Source organism: Otolemur garnettii, unplaced genomic scaffold (assembly GCF_000181295.1).
Source record: "Otolemur garnettii isolate 467f Iridium unplaced genomic scaffold, OtoGar3 scaffold00046, whole genome shotgun sequence".
Taxonomy (NCBI): domain Eukaryota; kingdom Metazoa; phylum Chordata; class Mammalia; order Primates; family Galagidae; genus Otolemur; species Otolemur garnettii.
This window is the reverse complement of record NW_003852441.1, coordinates 11759470-11775078: the sequence shown is the minus strand read 5'-3', so window position 1 is coordinate 11775078 and position 15609 is coordinate 11759470. Positions and strand designations below refer to the sequence as shown.

The window sequence follows — 15609 nt, the reverse complement described above, 5'->3', positions numbered from 1 at the left end:
AAAAAAAAAAAAATAATAATAATAATAATTTAAATTATATATGTATACATTTTCTTTTTTAGAGACAGAGGCTTACTTTTTTTCTTTTTTAGAGACAGAGACTTTGTCGCCCTTTGAGTGCCGTAGCTTCACAGCTCACAGCAACCTCCAGCTTTTAGGCTTAGGCGATTGTCTTGTCTCAGCCTCCCAAGTAGCTGGGACCACAGGCACTCGCCACAATGCCTGGCTATTTTTTTGTTGCAATTTGGCCAGGGCCAGGTTTGAACCCGCCACCCTTGGTATATGAGGCCCTACTACTCACTGAGCCACAGGCACCACCCGTATGTATGCATTTTCAAAATAAAAGAATCAAACAGTCTGGATATAGTGGCTCATTCTTGTAATCCTGGCACTTTAGTAGGCTAGGGTAGGATTGCTTGAGGCCAGGAGTTTGAGACCAGTCTGAGCTACGTAGAAAAACTTTATTTCTGCAAAAAAATAGAAAAAAGATCTGGGCATGGTGGTGCATGCCTATAGTCCCAGTTACTCAGGAGGCTGAATGCCAGACCACTTGAGGCTCAGGACCACCTGAGCCCAGGAGTCTGGGGTTACAGTAAGCTATGACAAGCAGAAGCCACTGCACTTCAGCCTGGACAACAGAACAAGACCCTTTCTCAAAAAGGAAAAAAAAGAAACAGAAAAAAGAAAAAGAAACACTGTAAACACAGATGAAGTAATATATAAAAGCCCCACATGTCTCCTTCTATCCTAGTCTTCTCCCCAGAAGCAAGCACCGGTTACAGTTTGCGCTGACTCTTGCTGGTCAGAGGGCATGACTTCTTTGTTGCCCTAGGTGATCTATGTATCTTCTGGGTAAGGTGGGCCCCAAATGTTAATACCCTCAGTGGATCCCTGAGGAGCATGGGGGATTCCTGGAAACGGATTTTTCCTTATCTCTGAACATCTATGTTCAGGTGTGGATGGGACAGTGAGTGGCTGGGAGGAAACCAAAATCAACAGTTCCAACCCTCTGCGCTATAACCGCCATGTTGGGGAATTCATAGTCACCCGGGCTGGACTCTACTACCTATACTGCCAGGTAAGCCCCACCTGGCTCCATAGGTAAAGCAAAAACTAAAGAAGGGTTTGTTTAGGGGGAGACAAGGGGACAGGTGAAAGACTGGGAAGGAGTTTGGGGTTTGGGTGGGATGGGATACCTACATCTCCAAATAAATTTGAAATTGAGGCCAAGTACAAGCAGAAGCCTGGACGCTACCTACCCTCTTCCACTGCAGGTGCACTTTGATGAGGGGAAGGCTGTCTACCTGAAGCTGGACTTGCTGGTGGATGACATTCTGGCCCTGCGCTGCCTGGAGGAGTTCTCAGCCACAGCAGCAAGTTCTCCAGGGCCCCAGCTTCGCCTCTGCCAGGTGTCTGGGCTATTGCCCCTGCGAACAGGGTCCTCCCTACGGATTCGCACCCTCCCCTGGACCCATCTCAAGGCTGCCCCCTTCCTCACCTACTTTGGACTCTTCCAAGTTCACTGAGGGGCCCTGGTCTCCCTGAAGATTCCCCAGGCTACTGGCTCCCCATGACAGCTCTTAGAGCACCCTGGTTCCCTTTGCCCCACCCTCATTTGTTCCTTGCTCTAGGCCTACCCCTGTCTCTGTTGGCTATCAGGGCTGTTCATGTTTCCCAGCCCACATAAATACGGCATCCCCATTCTTCCCTTATGGCACCCCCACCTCCCACTCTCACCTCACTACCTCCCAAACTTCTGATCTTTCAAGACCTTCATTTGTCCCCTGACTCCCCCTGGCCACAGCCCTGCCCCGTACACTGTGTTTACTGTACTCCATGGGCAAGGATGGGTCCAGAAGACCCTGCTTCAGATACTAACTGGAGCTGGACCTTGTGGCAGGTAGCAGAAGAGACTGGGCCTAGGCGAGGAATTCCTGAAGTGAGGTGTGAGAAACAAAGACAAGCTCCTCCCTTGAGAATTCCCTGTGGATTTTTAAAACAGATATTATTTTTATTATTATTGTGATAAAATGTTGATAAGTGAATATTAAAAAGAATAAATCATAGTCTCTCTCTTTATTGGGCTTCAGAGGACATTCCAGGGTAGCCAAGAGCCGTGGGAAGAGGGTCTGGGCATTGAGGAGTTGGGTGCAGGACAGTTGGAATTCCAGGGTGATGCTCAGGCTTGAGAGTGCAACCTATAAGCCTCTAACCCCCACTGGTGAGCAGGGAGTAGAAAAGTACACCAGTCAGGAGAAAAATCAATCCTGTGCCCAAGGTACAGCCTGAAGCAGCCTCATTTCCCTAGTAGGCAGACTTCCTCCTGCCGGGGGAATCCCTGGCTGGGAGGGGCAGGGGCCCTTCCTCTTAGTGGCCTTGGGACATTCAGCAGGTGCTGGCACAGGCCCTGGTTAAGAAGGGGTGGGATGGGGACAAGCCTGGAGGGGCTCAAAGTCAGAAGACCCCCGGAAGCCTGGGCCCTGGGCACCAGGAGAAATCCTGCAGTGGCTAGGGGGCCTGGGGCTACCTCTTTGTCCCTTCGTCCAGAGCCTTATGTAAGAGCTTTTCTTGGGAAACAGGAAGTCCTGCTTGCCAAGTTCAGCACAGGGAGTAGTGCAGGCCTTATTCCAACACACCCGGCCCAGCCTTCACCCCAGAACTCAGCCAGCTTCTTGCTTCCGTGCCCATGGTTCTCCTCCCAATCGACCCCGACCCTCCTTTCCCACCTTCGGTAACCTCTAGCAAACTGCCCCAGAGCCCTCCTGTGCCTAAGCCAGAGGGCTCACCCTCACCCCCAACCAGGACACTGCCCGGCCTGGCCCCCCATCCTACTTCTGGCACCATGCCCCATAGCCAGCCAACCTTCCCTCCCCCAACTCCGGGGCTGCCCCAGGGTTCCTGCGCACTGGCCGCTCCTCCTGGGTGTCACTGACAATCCTGTCCTTCCTCGAGGGACTGGCACCTAATTCTCCTGAAGCTGGGGGAGGACAAGGGGGTCACAAGGTGACACTGGCTCCACAACAGAGTGCCAGGAGCACTGATAGTACCCCTAGTTTGCTTTCTTTCTCCCTCCTTTTTATTCTCAAGTTCCTTTTTATTTCTTCCTTGCGTAACACCCTTCTTCCCTTCTGCACCACTGTCCTTACCCCTCCCCTCCCCACCATCTCCTTGCCATCCCACTCCTGGGGCCACAGCTGTTGGCAGGGTCCCCAGCTCATGCCAGCCTCATCTCCTTTCTTGCTAGCCCCCAAAGAGCCATCAGGCGACATGGGGGCCCCAGTCCGAGAGCCGGCACTTTCAGTTGCCCTCTGGTTGAGTTGGGGGGCAGCTCTGGGAGCTGTGGCTTGTGCCATAGCTCTGCTGACCCAGCAAACAGAGCTGCAAAGCCTAAGGAGAGAGGTGAGCCGGCTGCAGAGGAGTGGAGGTCCCTCCCAGAAGGGAGAAGGGTATTTCTGGCAGAGCCTCCAGAAGCAGGTGAGCCACGGGAAGGGTGTCCGGGACAGAAGGATGGGTGGCAGGTGGGGGTCTTTGGGCTCCTGGTCTGTAAAGTTTTGAGGAGGTGCAAAAGAGGGTCTTGGATTTAGAAGTCAAGGGAGCGGCCATTCCAGGAAAAACTGTTAAAGGTTAATGCTTCTTGTACCTAATAGATCCTGGAGGGCAGCCAGCATCCAGACTCAGGGTGCTGGGGAAAGGCCATGAAAGATATGAAGCATTCCTGGGGCAGGGGAGGGCTGGGAAGGAAGGCTGTCAAGGACCCTTGCATCTTAGTATAACCCTAACCCTCTTTCCATGAGCAGAGCCCTTATGCCCTGGAAGCCTGGGAGAATGGGGAGAGATCCCGAAGAAAGAGAGCTGTGCTCACCCAGAAACAGAAGAGTGAGGACTCCAGGGTGCAGCAGGGGTGGGAGGTGATCAAACAGCATGAGGACTGTCATCCCAAGATAGGGTGAGGGTGGAGGCTGACAACAGGGCAACTGGGGTAGGTGGACGCTACTGAGATTCCCTCCTTCTCTCCTCAGAGAAGCGCTCAGTTCTGCACCTTGCACCCATTAACATCACCTCCAAGGGTAGGCACTATTTTAAATAATGGCTTTGTGGGAGGGGCAAGAACTAGGAACTTTGGGGCTGGCACCTGGGCCCAAGAGAATCTTATAGGTGAAAAGGGGTGAGCAGATAAGCATCTGCGAACATAAAGAAATCCTGACTGCTGGAGGGGCACAGTGACTCATGCCTATAATCCTAGAACTCTGGCAGGCCAAGGCAAGTGGATTGCTTGAGCTCATAAGTTCAAAACCAGCCTGAACAAGAGCAAGACCCCATTTCTAAAAAGAAAAAAATTAGCCAGGTGTTGTGGCAGGAGCCTGTAGTCCCAGCTACTCAGGAGGCTAAGACAAGAGAATCACTTGGCTTGGCGCCTGTGGCTCAAGTGGCTAAGGCGCCAGCCACATACACCTAAGGCGGCGGGTTTGAATCCAGCCCAGGTCCGCCAAAACAACAATGACGGCTGCAACCAAAAAAAAAAAAAAAAATATATATATATATATATATATATATATAGCCAGGCATTGTGGTGGGTGCCTGTGGTCCCAGCTACTTTGGAGGCTGAGGCAGGAGACTCGCTTGAGCCCAGGAGTTGGAGGTTGCTGTGAGCTGTGATGCTACGGCACTCTACCCAGGGGGATAGCTTGAGGCTCTGTCTCAAAAATAAAAAAATAAAAAAAAGAGAATCACTTGAGCCCAGGAGTTTGAGGTTGCTATAAGCTAAGACACCATGGCACTCAACAGAGGGCAACAAAGTGAAACTCTGTCTGAAAAAAAAAAGAAAAAGAAAAAAGAAATCCTGACTGCCACATCCCTCACCTCCAGAGGACTCTGACGTGACCGAGGTGATGTGGCAACCAGCTCTTAAGCGTGGGAGAGGCCTGGAGGCTAAAGGATACATTGTCCGAGTCTGGGATGCTGGAGTTTATCTGCTGTATAGCCAGGTAACCCCAGAAACAGCCTGAGCCTCCTCTGGGGTCACAGAGGCTGACTGCTGTTTCCTCAGAGCCTATGTGCCCTACTACTAAGGGTTCCTAAATGCTCTAAGACCCTCCTTAGTTCTCTGAATTGTTTGTCAGGGATGGAGACCTTCCAGAACTAAGCTATGCCATTCTGTTTTCTTCAACATCTCCCTCCCTTCCCTGCCAGGTTTTGTTTCATGACGTGACTTTCACCATGGGTCAGGTGGTCTCTCGGGAAGGCCCTGGACAGCGGGAGACTCTACTGAGATGTGTACGAAGTATGCCCTCTAACCCAGATCGGGCCTACAACAGCTGCTATAGCGCAGGTGAGAGCTGTGTGAGTAGTGCAGGGCAGACCTGAGGAGAGGACATCTGACCTGGGGGTAGGAGTGCTGGGAGCCATGGTAGTGAGTTAGACTCTGGGTATACAGGCAGATCTGGGGAATGAAGCATAGAATACCTGGGTCGTCCTTACAGGAGGCAGAGAAAAGGGGAGCCGGAGAAGGCAGGGTGAAACATCAGAGTATCTGGATGGCTGTGCTTCACTGGGATCTATTTTCTCCCTTTTCTCAGGTGTCTTCCATTTACACCAAGGGGATATTCTGAGTGTCATAATTCCCCGGGCAAGAGCAAAACTTAGCCTCTCTCCACATGGAACATTCCTGGGGTTTGTGAAACTGTGATTGTGTTATAAAACGTGGTTGTGAGCTTCGAAGACCAGGGTGGGTACATATTGTGGCCGGTCAAGAGCTGATTAGACAAAGGATAGGGAATGGGGCAGGAACAGAGGCCTCTTCCAGGGTTTGACTTCATGACTCTCCGTTCCTCCCTTTTCTTTTTCCACTTCCAACCCCCGGAACTTTGATTTCATGGATATCTTGCTTCTGTCCCCCATCCTGCCCCAAATTCTTGTTAATGTGCTGATGGAAGGCGGGCGGGTGCCAGGGCTTGCCCAGGACTGGGGCAGGGCCCTGGACTTCATCCAGAGCAGCACCACCACCTAGCGGCAGTTTGAGGGAATCATCCTGGCTACTGGCAGAAGTGCGCGAATCCGCCCTCGGCTAGGGAAAACCCCTGGTTTCCCAAGCCACAGCTCTCTCCAGGTACCCTCTGCCTCTTTACCCTATAAGAAGCCTGGTTCTTACTTCCTTCTCTTCATCTATTGGGCTCCAGTTTCCATCACTATCTCCAGAGGTTTATCACGCGCCAGCTTGTATATGTTTGTGGGGGAGGGTCCCCGCCGCCGGCGGCGGTCTATTTTCAGCCACATTTCTCTTTGGGTCCCAAGGTTTGCCTTTGCATGCTCTCCATTTCCCTGGGGCTGGGTCTAGCCTCCAGGGACCCTTGGATGAACCGTACGCCCCGGTGTTGGTCCTGACTCATTCCTCCGAATAGTTCTTTCCGTTCAAGCCCTGCTTAAAGTTAAATAAAAGCTAATGAATGATACTCCGGCTCTATTTTTCCCACTGTCTCGTCTCAATCCTGTTCCTGTACCAGATCTCCCTGCCCTCCTGGTTCTACTTTGGAGCGCCCCCACAGACCAAGGAAGCGCAGATAGAGGGCTGTGCGCTGAGGGGCGCAGGCGCACTAGGGCAACTGACTGGGCCGCTGCGCGCGACCGGGTTAGCAGCTATGCGCAGGCGCAGGCCTGCGAAGAGCTCCCGGCAGAACCTCCCCGTGGCGTCTACGTTCCTGGGTAGGCGGGACAGGGCGCGTAGTGGCCGCGCCAGCGCTCTTCGCCGGGTGTGACGTAGTAATCGTGCGCCGCCACCGCCGGTGGGCCTGGGGCTCGCGGGAGGGGAAGGAGGAGGGGGAGGAGGAGGAGGTGGAGGAGGTGGTAGTGGTGGTGGTGGTGGTGGTGGTGGTAGTAGTAGCGGTGGTTGGTGGTGGTGGTGGTAAAGGTGGAGGCTGATGCAGAGCTAGAGCGGCTGCGGCGGGGCGGCTCGGCAGCGCGGCACGCGCGCGGCCCAGAAGCGTTGGAATCTTGAATTGAGACGGCTGCGCCTGAAGACAGCAGGAGTGGCGGGGCCGCCGCCGCCGTCGCCGGAAAGATGAGCCGGGAAGCCTGAGGCGCCCGCCCTCGGGCCCATCCGCCCGGCTTCCCTGCTCTCGGTGAGGACCCCCCCACACTTCCCCCTAGCCCTGCCGTGGCCTCTTCCATTCCTGGGCCCCCGCTCCCACCTAACTGGGACTAAGAGGCCCTTATAGGGGCTTCTTAAGGCCCTTGTGCGCTAAGTCGTCCGAGCTTGTAGGACCACAGCAGTGCTGGAACGCATTCCCGTTCCCGGGAATGAAGTAGGAGGGGGCTGGGCCGGTCTGTCCTAGCGCTTTGATTCAGCTGCTTCAGCACCGATTCTCTTTGAGTTTCCATCAACATTTTTCCCTTTTTATCAGACCCAACCCCCTGAATCCCCATTCCCACCTGAGAGAACCTAAGTATGTTCACACCCCCCATTCATTCCAGGGTGGCAGAGAAGACCTGTCTTCCTGCTCAAGCTCACAGTTTTCCTGTGAAAGTTCTGTTCTTCTCAGGTAGAGTGCTGTACCATGATAGAATTCCTGTGCTGATCCATCTCCCTGAGCAAAAAAATCGTTCTTATTAGTCCCTCAAAGGACAACCTTGGTGATATTAAAATACAGAAGTAGAGCCTGACGGTACTACTGGGTTTGATCTGGGACACTGAGAAATAAGGTTCCTGAGGCTTGCTGCTCAGACATTTTCTATTTCTTCTACCTGGGCAAAGAAGAGATGATGGCACAGACCCTAAAGGGCCCTTTGTGGGCCATGTTATGATTTTTTTTTTTTTTTTTTTTGCAGTTTTTGTCTGGGGCTGGGTTGGAACCCACCACCTCCAGCATATAGGGCCGGTGCCCTACTCCTTGAGCCACAGTCGCCGCCCAGAAGTTGTCATTTTAATGATTTTTCCTCTTTTCTTAGTTTATCTGCATCTGGATCCATAGGGGGTATGCTGAGAAAGAGATGCAATATCTGTAGGGCAGGATGTTTGGATTCTGATACCCTGATCTTTGTTTTACAGGGTACTGGAAGATGAAAGAGACTATACAAGGGACTGGGTCTTGGGGCCCTGAGCCTCCTGGACATGGAATAGCTCCAGCGTATGCCAGCCCCAGGCGGGAGCGTCTTCGTTGGCCCCCACCCCCCAAACCTCGACTCAAGTCAGGTGGAGGGTTTGGACCAGATCCTGGGACAGGGACCACAGTGCCAGCCAGACGCCTCCCTGTCCCTCGACCCTCTTTTGATGCCTCAGCTAGTGAAGAGGAGGAAGAGGAAGAGGAGGAGGAAGATGAAGATGAGGAGGAGGAAGTGGCTGCTTGGAGGCTGCCCCCCAGATGGGGTCAGTTGGGACCGTCCCAGCGGCCTCGCCCTCCTCGCCCCCCTCATCGAAAAACCTGCTCACAGCGCCGCCGCCGAGCTATGAGAGCCTTCCGGATGCTGCTGTACTCAAAAAGCACCTCGCTGACATTCCACTGGAAGCTTTGGGGGCGCCACCGGGGCCGACGGCGGAGCCTTGCACACCCCAAGAACCATCTTTCACCCCAGGAAGGGGGTGCAACGCCACAGGTGCCATCCCCCTGCTGTCGTTTTGACTCCCCCCGGGGACCACCTCCACCCCGGCTGGGTCTGCTAGGTGCTCTCATGGCTGAGGATGGGGTGAGAGGGTCTCCACCAGTGCCCTCTGGGCCCCCTATGGAGGAAGATGTACTAAGGTGGACTCCAAAATCTCCTCTGGACCCTGACTCAGGTAAGGTGGGAAAGGGATGGGGAAAGGGTGGGGATAGGGATGACTAAGACCCTGGAGCATCAGGAACCTCTTGCTATGGTGAAAACTTGGCCTAAGAAAAGAAGGATAGCAGAGTGAGGGGTCCAAAATAGCTGTGAAATGTTTTCTGGGACATTGTGGGAGGCTGAGGCAAGCAGATTGCCTGAGCTCAGGAGTTCGAAACCAGCCTGAGCCAGAGCGAGACCTCATCTCTAAAAAATAGCTGGGCATTGTGGCGGGCACCTGTAGTTCCAGCTACTTGGGAGGCTGAGGCAAGAGACTCACTTAAGCCCAAGAGTAGGAGGTTGCTGTGAGCTGTGACACCACGGCACTCTACCTAGGGCTACAAAATGAGATTCTGTCTCAAAAATAAAGCTCTACTTTGAGCAGAAAGTAATCTTGGGAGACAGGGCTGGAAACAGAATCCCTAAGTAGGTATCTTATGGTTTTGAGCACAAATGAGAAAAGGAGACATAGTTTAGAAAAATGAGGCAATCTTGTCCACTTGATATTCCTCTTCGGCCTCTCAAAATAAGATTCCCTGTGTGAACATCTCCAGAGTGTGCCGTTCCACAGTGACAGGATGGAACCTCTCTCAGTAGTGGATTACATCATCTGTACAGTTGTGTGTGACATTCTCAGTCAAAATACTTCCTTTTTTGGGGTGGTGCCCTTAGCTCAGGGGGTAGGGCACCAGCCACATACACCAAGGCAGGCGGGTTCAAACCTGGCCCTGACCTGCTAAACAACAATGGTAACTGCAACAAAAAAATAGTCAGGCATTGTGGCGAGTGCCTGTAGTCCTAGCTACTCAGGAGGCTGAGGAAAGAGGATCACTTAAGCCCTAGAGTTACAGGTTTCTGTGAGCTATGACATACAGCACTCTACCAAGGGCAACAAAATGAGACTCTGTCTCAAAAAGAAAAAAAATTCCCTTTTGGAGAGCCAAGCAATTTCAGTGTTTCTGTATCTTTATTAAATATTCAAGTATTTATTGTTGAGCTTATACAATATGCCAGATGCTATGCTAGGTATTTGGTATTTAGTGGTGATAAATACCACTGAAATTTACATCTCTGAAAACAAATCTTTTCTTTCTTTCCTAGGAACTTTTTCTCTGTCCTTTTAGAATCTCCTGGACGTCCTTATGCTTTGTGGTCTCCATTTCTTATATTAGTAGATTGTGCTTCAATTTATCCTTCTCAAATGATCTTACCATTTACGTTCATCATTAATTTTATGGGTTTCATTGTCCTTTTATCTGGGCCAATTTCTCATCCCCATTCTATTTTCCCTGCCCTAGGCCTCCTCTCATGTACTCTGCCCAATGGCTTTGGGGGACCGTCTATGGCAGAAGGGGAACGCAGCCTGGCACCCCCTGATGCCAGCATCCTCATAAGTAATGTATGCAGCATCGGGGACCATGTGGCCCAGGAGCTTTTTCAGGGCTCAGATTTGGGCACTGCAGAAGAGGCAGAGCGATCTGGGGAGAAAGCTGGCCAGCATAGCCCCCTGCGAGAGGAGCACGTGACCTGCGTACAGAGTAAGGAGCACTAGAGGACCTAATCTCTTTCTCCTTGCTGACTCCTAGAGCAAAGTCTTGAGGTCTCACCCCACTCCTTTCTCCCTCCCCACTCAGGCATCTTAGATGAATTCCTTCAAACTTATGGCAGCCTCATCCCCCTCAGCACTGATGAGGTAGTAGAGAAATTGGAGGACATTTTCCAGCAGGAGTTCTCTACGCCTTCTAGGTAAGGCTTGAAAGACCAATGCCTTCCAAAGCAGTGCTGGGACCTAGGGGATGGGGAGAGAATGTTGTTGCTTTTTCTCTCAAAGGGATGTGCTCGGATAGATGAGGGAAGCTAGAGCTTCAGGCAAGGAATCCGTAGGAAAGTTGCCAAGTCTCTGTAAGCTGATTGGGAGGGTCTTTACTTAAGACCCTGAAATGTTATGTATACCCAAGTATTCATGTCCCTCTTTTCTGGGGAGTGGACCTTTAGTTGGTCCTCAAAAGGACCCATAACCATAAAAAGAAAAAGTCAGTTATTTTTATTAGGTAGGCTGACCAGATTTTAACATTTGTAAAGTGGGACAACATGGCCAGGGGGTGGGGCGGGGCAGGGGACAGGGCAGGGCAGGGCCTGACAACAATGCAAACTTTGATAAGCAGTTCTCGATAATCACTTATCAACAATTATTTGTTACTATTACAGTTTAACATTATAAAATTAACAAAAATAATATAAAACTCATATTCTGGCAAAATAGCCACATGGCAGCTGAAAACCGTATATTCCCTTCCTGTTCTCCCGCCCGTTGGTGCATTCTTTCCAAAAATCAGGACTTTTTTAAAATACCGTGGGACGCGGGACAAATTGTTAAAAATCGGGACGTCTGGTCACCCTATTCTAAGGCCAGGTGTGGTGGCTCACGCCTGTAATCCTAGCACTCTGAGACGCTGAAGCGGGTGGATTGCCAGAGCTTACAGCTTTGAAATCATCTGAGCCAGAGCGAGACCCCATCTCTAAAAATAGCAGGGGTTGTGGTGGGTGCCTATAGTTCCAGGTACTTAGGAGGCTGAGGCAAGAGAATCACTTGAGCCCAGGAGGCTGAGTTTGCTGTGAGCTGTGACGCCACAGCACTCTACCAAGGGTGATAAAGTAAGACTCTGTCTCGGAAAAAAAAAAAAAGATTTTTATTCTAGGCAAGACATGGTGGATCACACCTCAGGCCTAGCACTCTGGGAGGCCGGAACAGGAAGATTGCTTGAATTCAGGAGTTTGAGACCAATCAGAGCAACAGCGAGACCATGTTTCTACCAAAAATAGAAAAATTAGCTGGGCATGGTGATGTGTCCCTGTAGTCCAGCTGCTGAGGAGGCTGAGACAGGAGGATTATTTGAACCCAGGAGTTTGAGGTTGCTTTAGGTAGGCTGATACCACCGCACTCTATCCTGGGGCAACAGGCTGAGACTCTTGTCTCCAAAACAAAAAGAATTTTTATTCTAAAAGTAGTAGGTATTGCTGTGTGCCCCCCGCTATATGTCATCTCTTGGTGACTTCACCCTTGGTCTACTCAGGAAGGGCCTGGTGCTACAGCTGATCCAGTCATACCAGCGGATGCCAGGCAATGCCATGGTGAGGGGCTTTCGAGTGGCTTATAAGCGGCATGTACTGACCATGGATGACTTGGGGACCTTGTATGGACAGAACTGGCTCAATGACCAGGTGAGAAAGGAGTAGAGAAACAGGCCTGAGAAGGAGATTCAGGGAGTAGGGTGTCTGGGGGCCCTCTGCATGGGGGAACCCTGTACCCATCCTGCACCCTCCATGGCAAGTTTCCTCCCATCTTTTTCCCAGGTAATGAACATGTATGGAGACCTAGTCATGGACACAGTCCCTGAAAAGGTAGGCTCAACCAGATACTTCAGTCCCAAAAGAACTTCTGCAGTTCTAACCAGCTTTTCCAATCTCTCTAAATCTCTTCATTTTTACATAAAGAAGGTCTCTGTTTCTGGGGAAGAGGTGGTAGATGGTAATCTCATAATTTCTAACCAGTAATCTTGACCCTGAATTTATCAGTTATTTTCCTTTGCTGGTTTTTTCCTATGGCTAATACCAAGAATAGGGATGGGAATCTACCTATAAGATAAAGCTTATGCTAGGCAGTGCCTATGGCTCAAAGGAGTAGGGTACCGGCCCCATATGCCAGAGGTGGTGGGTTCAAACCCAGCCCTGGACAAAAACTGCAAAAAAAGAAAAAAAGATAAGGCTCATGCCTATAATTCCAACACTTTGGGAGGCCACGAGATAGGGAGAATCGATTTGAGTCTAGGAGTTAAAGACCAGCCTCAGCAACATAGTGGAATCCCCATCTCTACAAAATTAAAAAAACAGAAAATAGCTGGGCATAGGGATGCATGCCTATAGACCTAGCTACTTCAGAGTTTGAGGCTAGAGGATTGCTTGAGCCCAGGAGTTCAAAATTATGGTAAACTATGTCATGGCACAATACTCCAACCTGGGTGACAGAGTGAGACCCTGTCTTTTAAAAAAAAAAAGAAAGAAAAGGTTAAAAACAATTTTTATTTATTTATTTTTTTTACTGTCAGTGAATTTGTGTGGGAGTGTTGAAACCAGTCCTTAGACCCATATGAAATGGAGTGCAGGACTGGGAGTGGTAGCTCTCGCCTGTAATCCCAGCACTCTGGAAGGCCAAGGCAGGTGAATTGCCTGAGCTCACAGGTTTGAGACCAGTCTGAGCAAGAGCAAGACCCTGTCTCTAAAAACTAGCTCGGTGTTGTGGCAGGTGCCTGTAGTCCCAGCTACTTGGTAGGCTGAGGCAAGAGAATCGCTTGAGCCTAAGAGTTATGCTGTTAGCTATAACCCCATGGCACTCTACCCAGGGCAACAAAGTGAGACTCTGTCTCAAAAAGAAAGAAAGAAAGAAAGAAATGGAGTGGACTGGCAGAGGGGGAAAGAATTTGTGGGAGGGTCTCTGGTCTTTTAATTCCATCCAGCTCTTTTGTGTCATTGGCACAGGTGCATTTCTTCAACAGTTTCTTCTATGATAAACTCCGTACCAAGGGTTATGATGGGGTGAAAAGGTGGACCAAAAATGTGAGTGAGTTATGAATTCACATCTACTTGTGTAATACCTTGCCTCTAAAGAATTAGAGTTCTGTTTTCTATGAGCCCTTTCCCTGACCCTATTTATTCAGTCTTTCAAAGATTAAATGTCTCTTATGTGTTAGGTGCTGTTCTAGCCACTTAGAATATAGTATTAATAAGGAAAAATTTTTGCCTTTATGGAGTGAGAATAAACAAGTGAAATTTCAGCTAGTGGTAAGTGTTGTGAGCAGATCAAAACAGAGTAATATGATAGCATGGGAGGGGGATCCTTAGACTGGGTGGTCTGGAATGCCTGTCATAGCTGAGACTTGAATGAGACATGTACAGAACTTTGGGAACAGTGTTCCAGACAAAGGAGATGGCAAGTAAATACACCCAAAGTGAAAAAGAACATGGTTGAGGAACAAAGGGTCCTCATGTCTTTGGAACATAGTGAGCAAAGGGAGACTGATACAAAATGTCAAAGAGAGATCATGTAAGGGGGATGGGTAGAGTAGGCTGAGGAAGGTAGATTTTATTCTATGTTTACTGAGAAGCCATTAAAGAGTTTTAAGCAGGCTGAGAAGTGCCTTCTGTTTTGATGATAGTTTGGAAGGGGACAAAGAGAGGAGTACAGTAGTCCAGGTGAGAAACTTGAGGGCTTGCTAAAGGAAGAGAGAAGAAAATTATCTGTAAGTTTTACAGGTTGAACCAGTATGACTTTCTTAACAGGTTGTGTGACTTATGAAATATACCTATATTTAGGGCAGCGCCTGTGGTTCAGTGGGTAGGGTACCAGCCCCATATACCAAGGGAGGCGGGTTCGAACCTGGCCCTGGCCAGACAGCAACAAAAAATAACCAGGCATTGTGGCGGGCACCTGTAGTCCCAGCTACTCAGAAGGCTGAGGCAAGAGAATCGCCTAAGCCCGGGAGCACTCTACTGAGGGTGGTAAAGTGAGACTCTGTCTCTTAAAGGAAAGAAAGAAAGAAACCTATATTTGGTCTCTGACCAGTCTTCTGGCTGGCATACAACTCCTAAATCGTTGGGAACTCCAAAGGTTTCTTTTTGTATGCTAATGATTTGTTTGATGGCTAGCCTTTCTAGGTAGCTTCAGGATAGAGGATGGAAAGACCAAGCCATACATAATTAGAGGGTAGGAAAGTTCAGCCTTTCTGGCAGCCTCTGGGAAGGGGAAAGGGGCTGAAGGTTAAACAAATCACCAGTAGTCAATGATTTGATCGGTCATGTCCAGTACTGAAGCTTCCATAAAAACCCAAGCTGGGATTCAGAGAGCTTCCACATAGCTGAACAAACCCATGGAGGTTTCTCTAAGGAGGCTGGCCCAGAGAGGGCATGGAAGCCCTGTACCCTTTCCACATGCTTGCCCTATGCATCTTTTCATCTGTACCCTTTGTAATATCCTAAACCAGTAAATGTAAGTATATGTTTCTTTGAGTTCTGTGAGCTGCTTTAGCTTTTCTAGCAAATTAATCAAACCCAGGGAGGGGGTTATAGAAAGCCTGATTACCTAGGCAGAATTACAGGTAAAACAACCTATGGCTTACAAATGGCATCAGAATTGGGGGGCAGTGTTGTGAGATTGAGTCCTCAATCTGAAGGATCCGATCTTTACCTTTAGGTAGATAGTATCAGAATTGAATTAGAGCCCCGGCGCCTGTGGCTCGAGTGGCTAAGGCACCAGCCACATACACCTAAGGTGGCAGGTTCGAATCCAGCCCGGACCCGCCAAACAACAATGGTGGCTGCAACCAAAAAAATAGCCAGGCGTGGTGGTGGGCGCCTGTGGTCCCAGCTACTTGGGAGGCTGAGGCAGGAGATTCGCTTGAGCCCAGGAGTTGGAGGTTGCTGTGAGCTTTGATGCCATGGCACTCTACCCAGGGGGACAGCTTCAGGCTCTGTCTCAAAAAAAAAAGAATTGAATTAGAAAACACTCAGGTGATGTCTGCTGCAGAATTGATGAGGTGTTGGTGAGGCGAAATCTCTACTCACTTCTTGGTGACCAAAGGTCACAGAAGCATTTTGTGGGCTTGGCATTCGTAACACAGTGGTTATGGGCACCAGCCACATGCACCAAGGCTGGTAGGTTCGAACCCAGCCCAGGCCAGCTAAACAACAATGACAACTGCAACAAAAAATAGCTGGGCGTTGTGGCGGGTGCCTGTAGTCTCAGCTACTTGGGAGGCTGAGGCA

At 50.1% G+C, this 15609-nt stretch overlaps 3 protein-coding genes across 7 annotated transcripts in view; all 3 read left to right on the top strand.

Moving 5' to 3' along the window:
* The window catches only part of TNFSF12 (TNF superfamily member 12), an 11917-nt gene extending 9851 nt beyond the window's left edge, over positions 1-2066 (top strand). The window contains exons 6-7 of the mRNA XM_003791144.2: positions 954-1078; positions 1275-2066. Coding sequence (XP_003791192.1) covers positions 954-1078; positions 1275-1526 — 377 coding nt within the window. The 3' untranslated portion in view covers positions 1527-2066. The remainder of the gene's footprint in view (positions 1-953; positions 1079-1274) is intronic.
* Positions 2067-2933: 867 nt separating this feature from the next.
* On the top strand, positions 2934-6442 carry TNFSF13 (TNF superfamily member 13). 3 transcript variants are annotated; one of them, XM_012805969.2, is made up of 6 exons: positions 2934-3474; positions 3798-3876; positions 4020-4067; positions 4867-4985; positions 5191-5329; positions 5577-5787. In XM_012805969.2, the coding sequence occupies exons 1-6, from the start codon at positions 3217-3219 to the stop codon at positions 5684-5686; spliced, it is 753 nt and encodes a 250-aa protein (XP_012661423.1). In that variant the 5' UTR covers positions 2934-3216; the 3' UTR covers positions 5687-5787. The 3 variants fall into 3 exon arrangements, with proteins under 3 accessions (XP_012661423.1, XP_012661426.1, XP_012661424.1); XM_012805972.2 differs by lacking the exon at positions 3798-3876 and having other exon boundaries at positions 2943-3474; positions 4025-4067; positions 5577-6442; XM_012805970.2 differs by lacking the exon at positions 4020-4067 and having other exon boundaries at positions 3217-3474; positions 5577-6442.
* Positions 6443-6740: 298 nt separating this feature from the next.
* SENP3 (SUMO1/sentrin/SMT3 specific peptidase 3) overlaps positions 6741-15609 on the top strand; it is a 13776-nt gene continuing 4907 nt past the window's right edge. The window contains exons 1-7 of one of the 3 annotated variants that reach the window (XM_023514028.1): positions 6741-6779; positions 8042-8767; positions 10089-10328; positions 10425-10536; positions 11865-12012; positions 12145-12192; positions 13327-13404. In XM_023514028.1, coding sequence (XP_023369796.1) covers positions 8053-8767; positions 10089-10328; positions 10425-10536; positions 11865-12012; positions 12145-12192; positions 13327-13404 — 1341 coding nt within the window. In that variant the 5' untranslated portion in view covers positions 6741-6779; positions 8042-8052. The other 2 variants (XM_023514027.1, XM_012805968.1) reach the window with 2 other exon arrangements.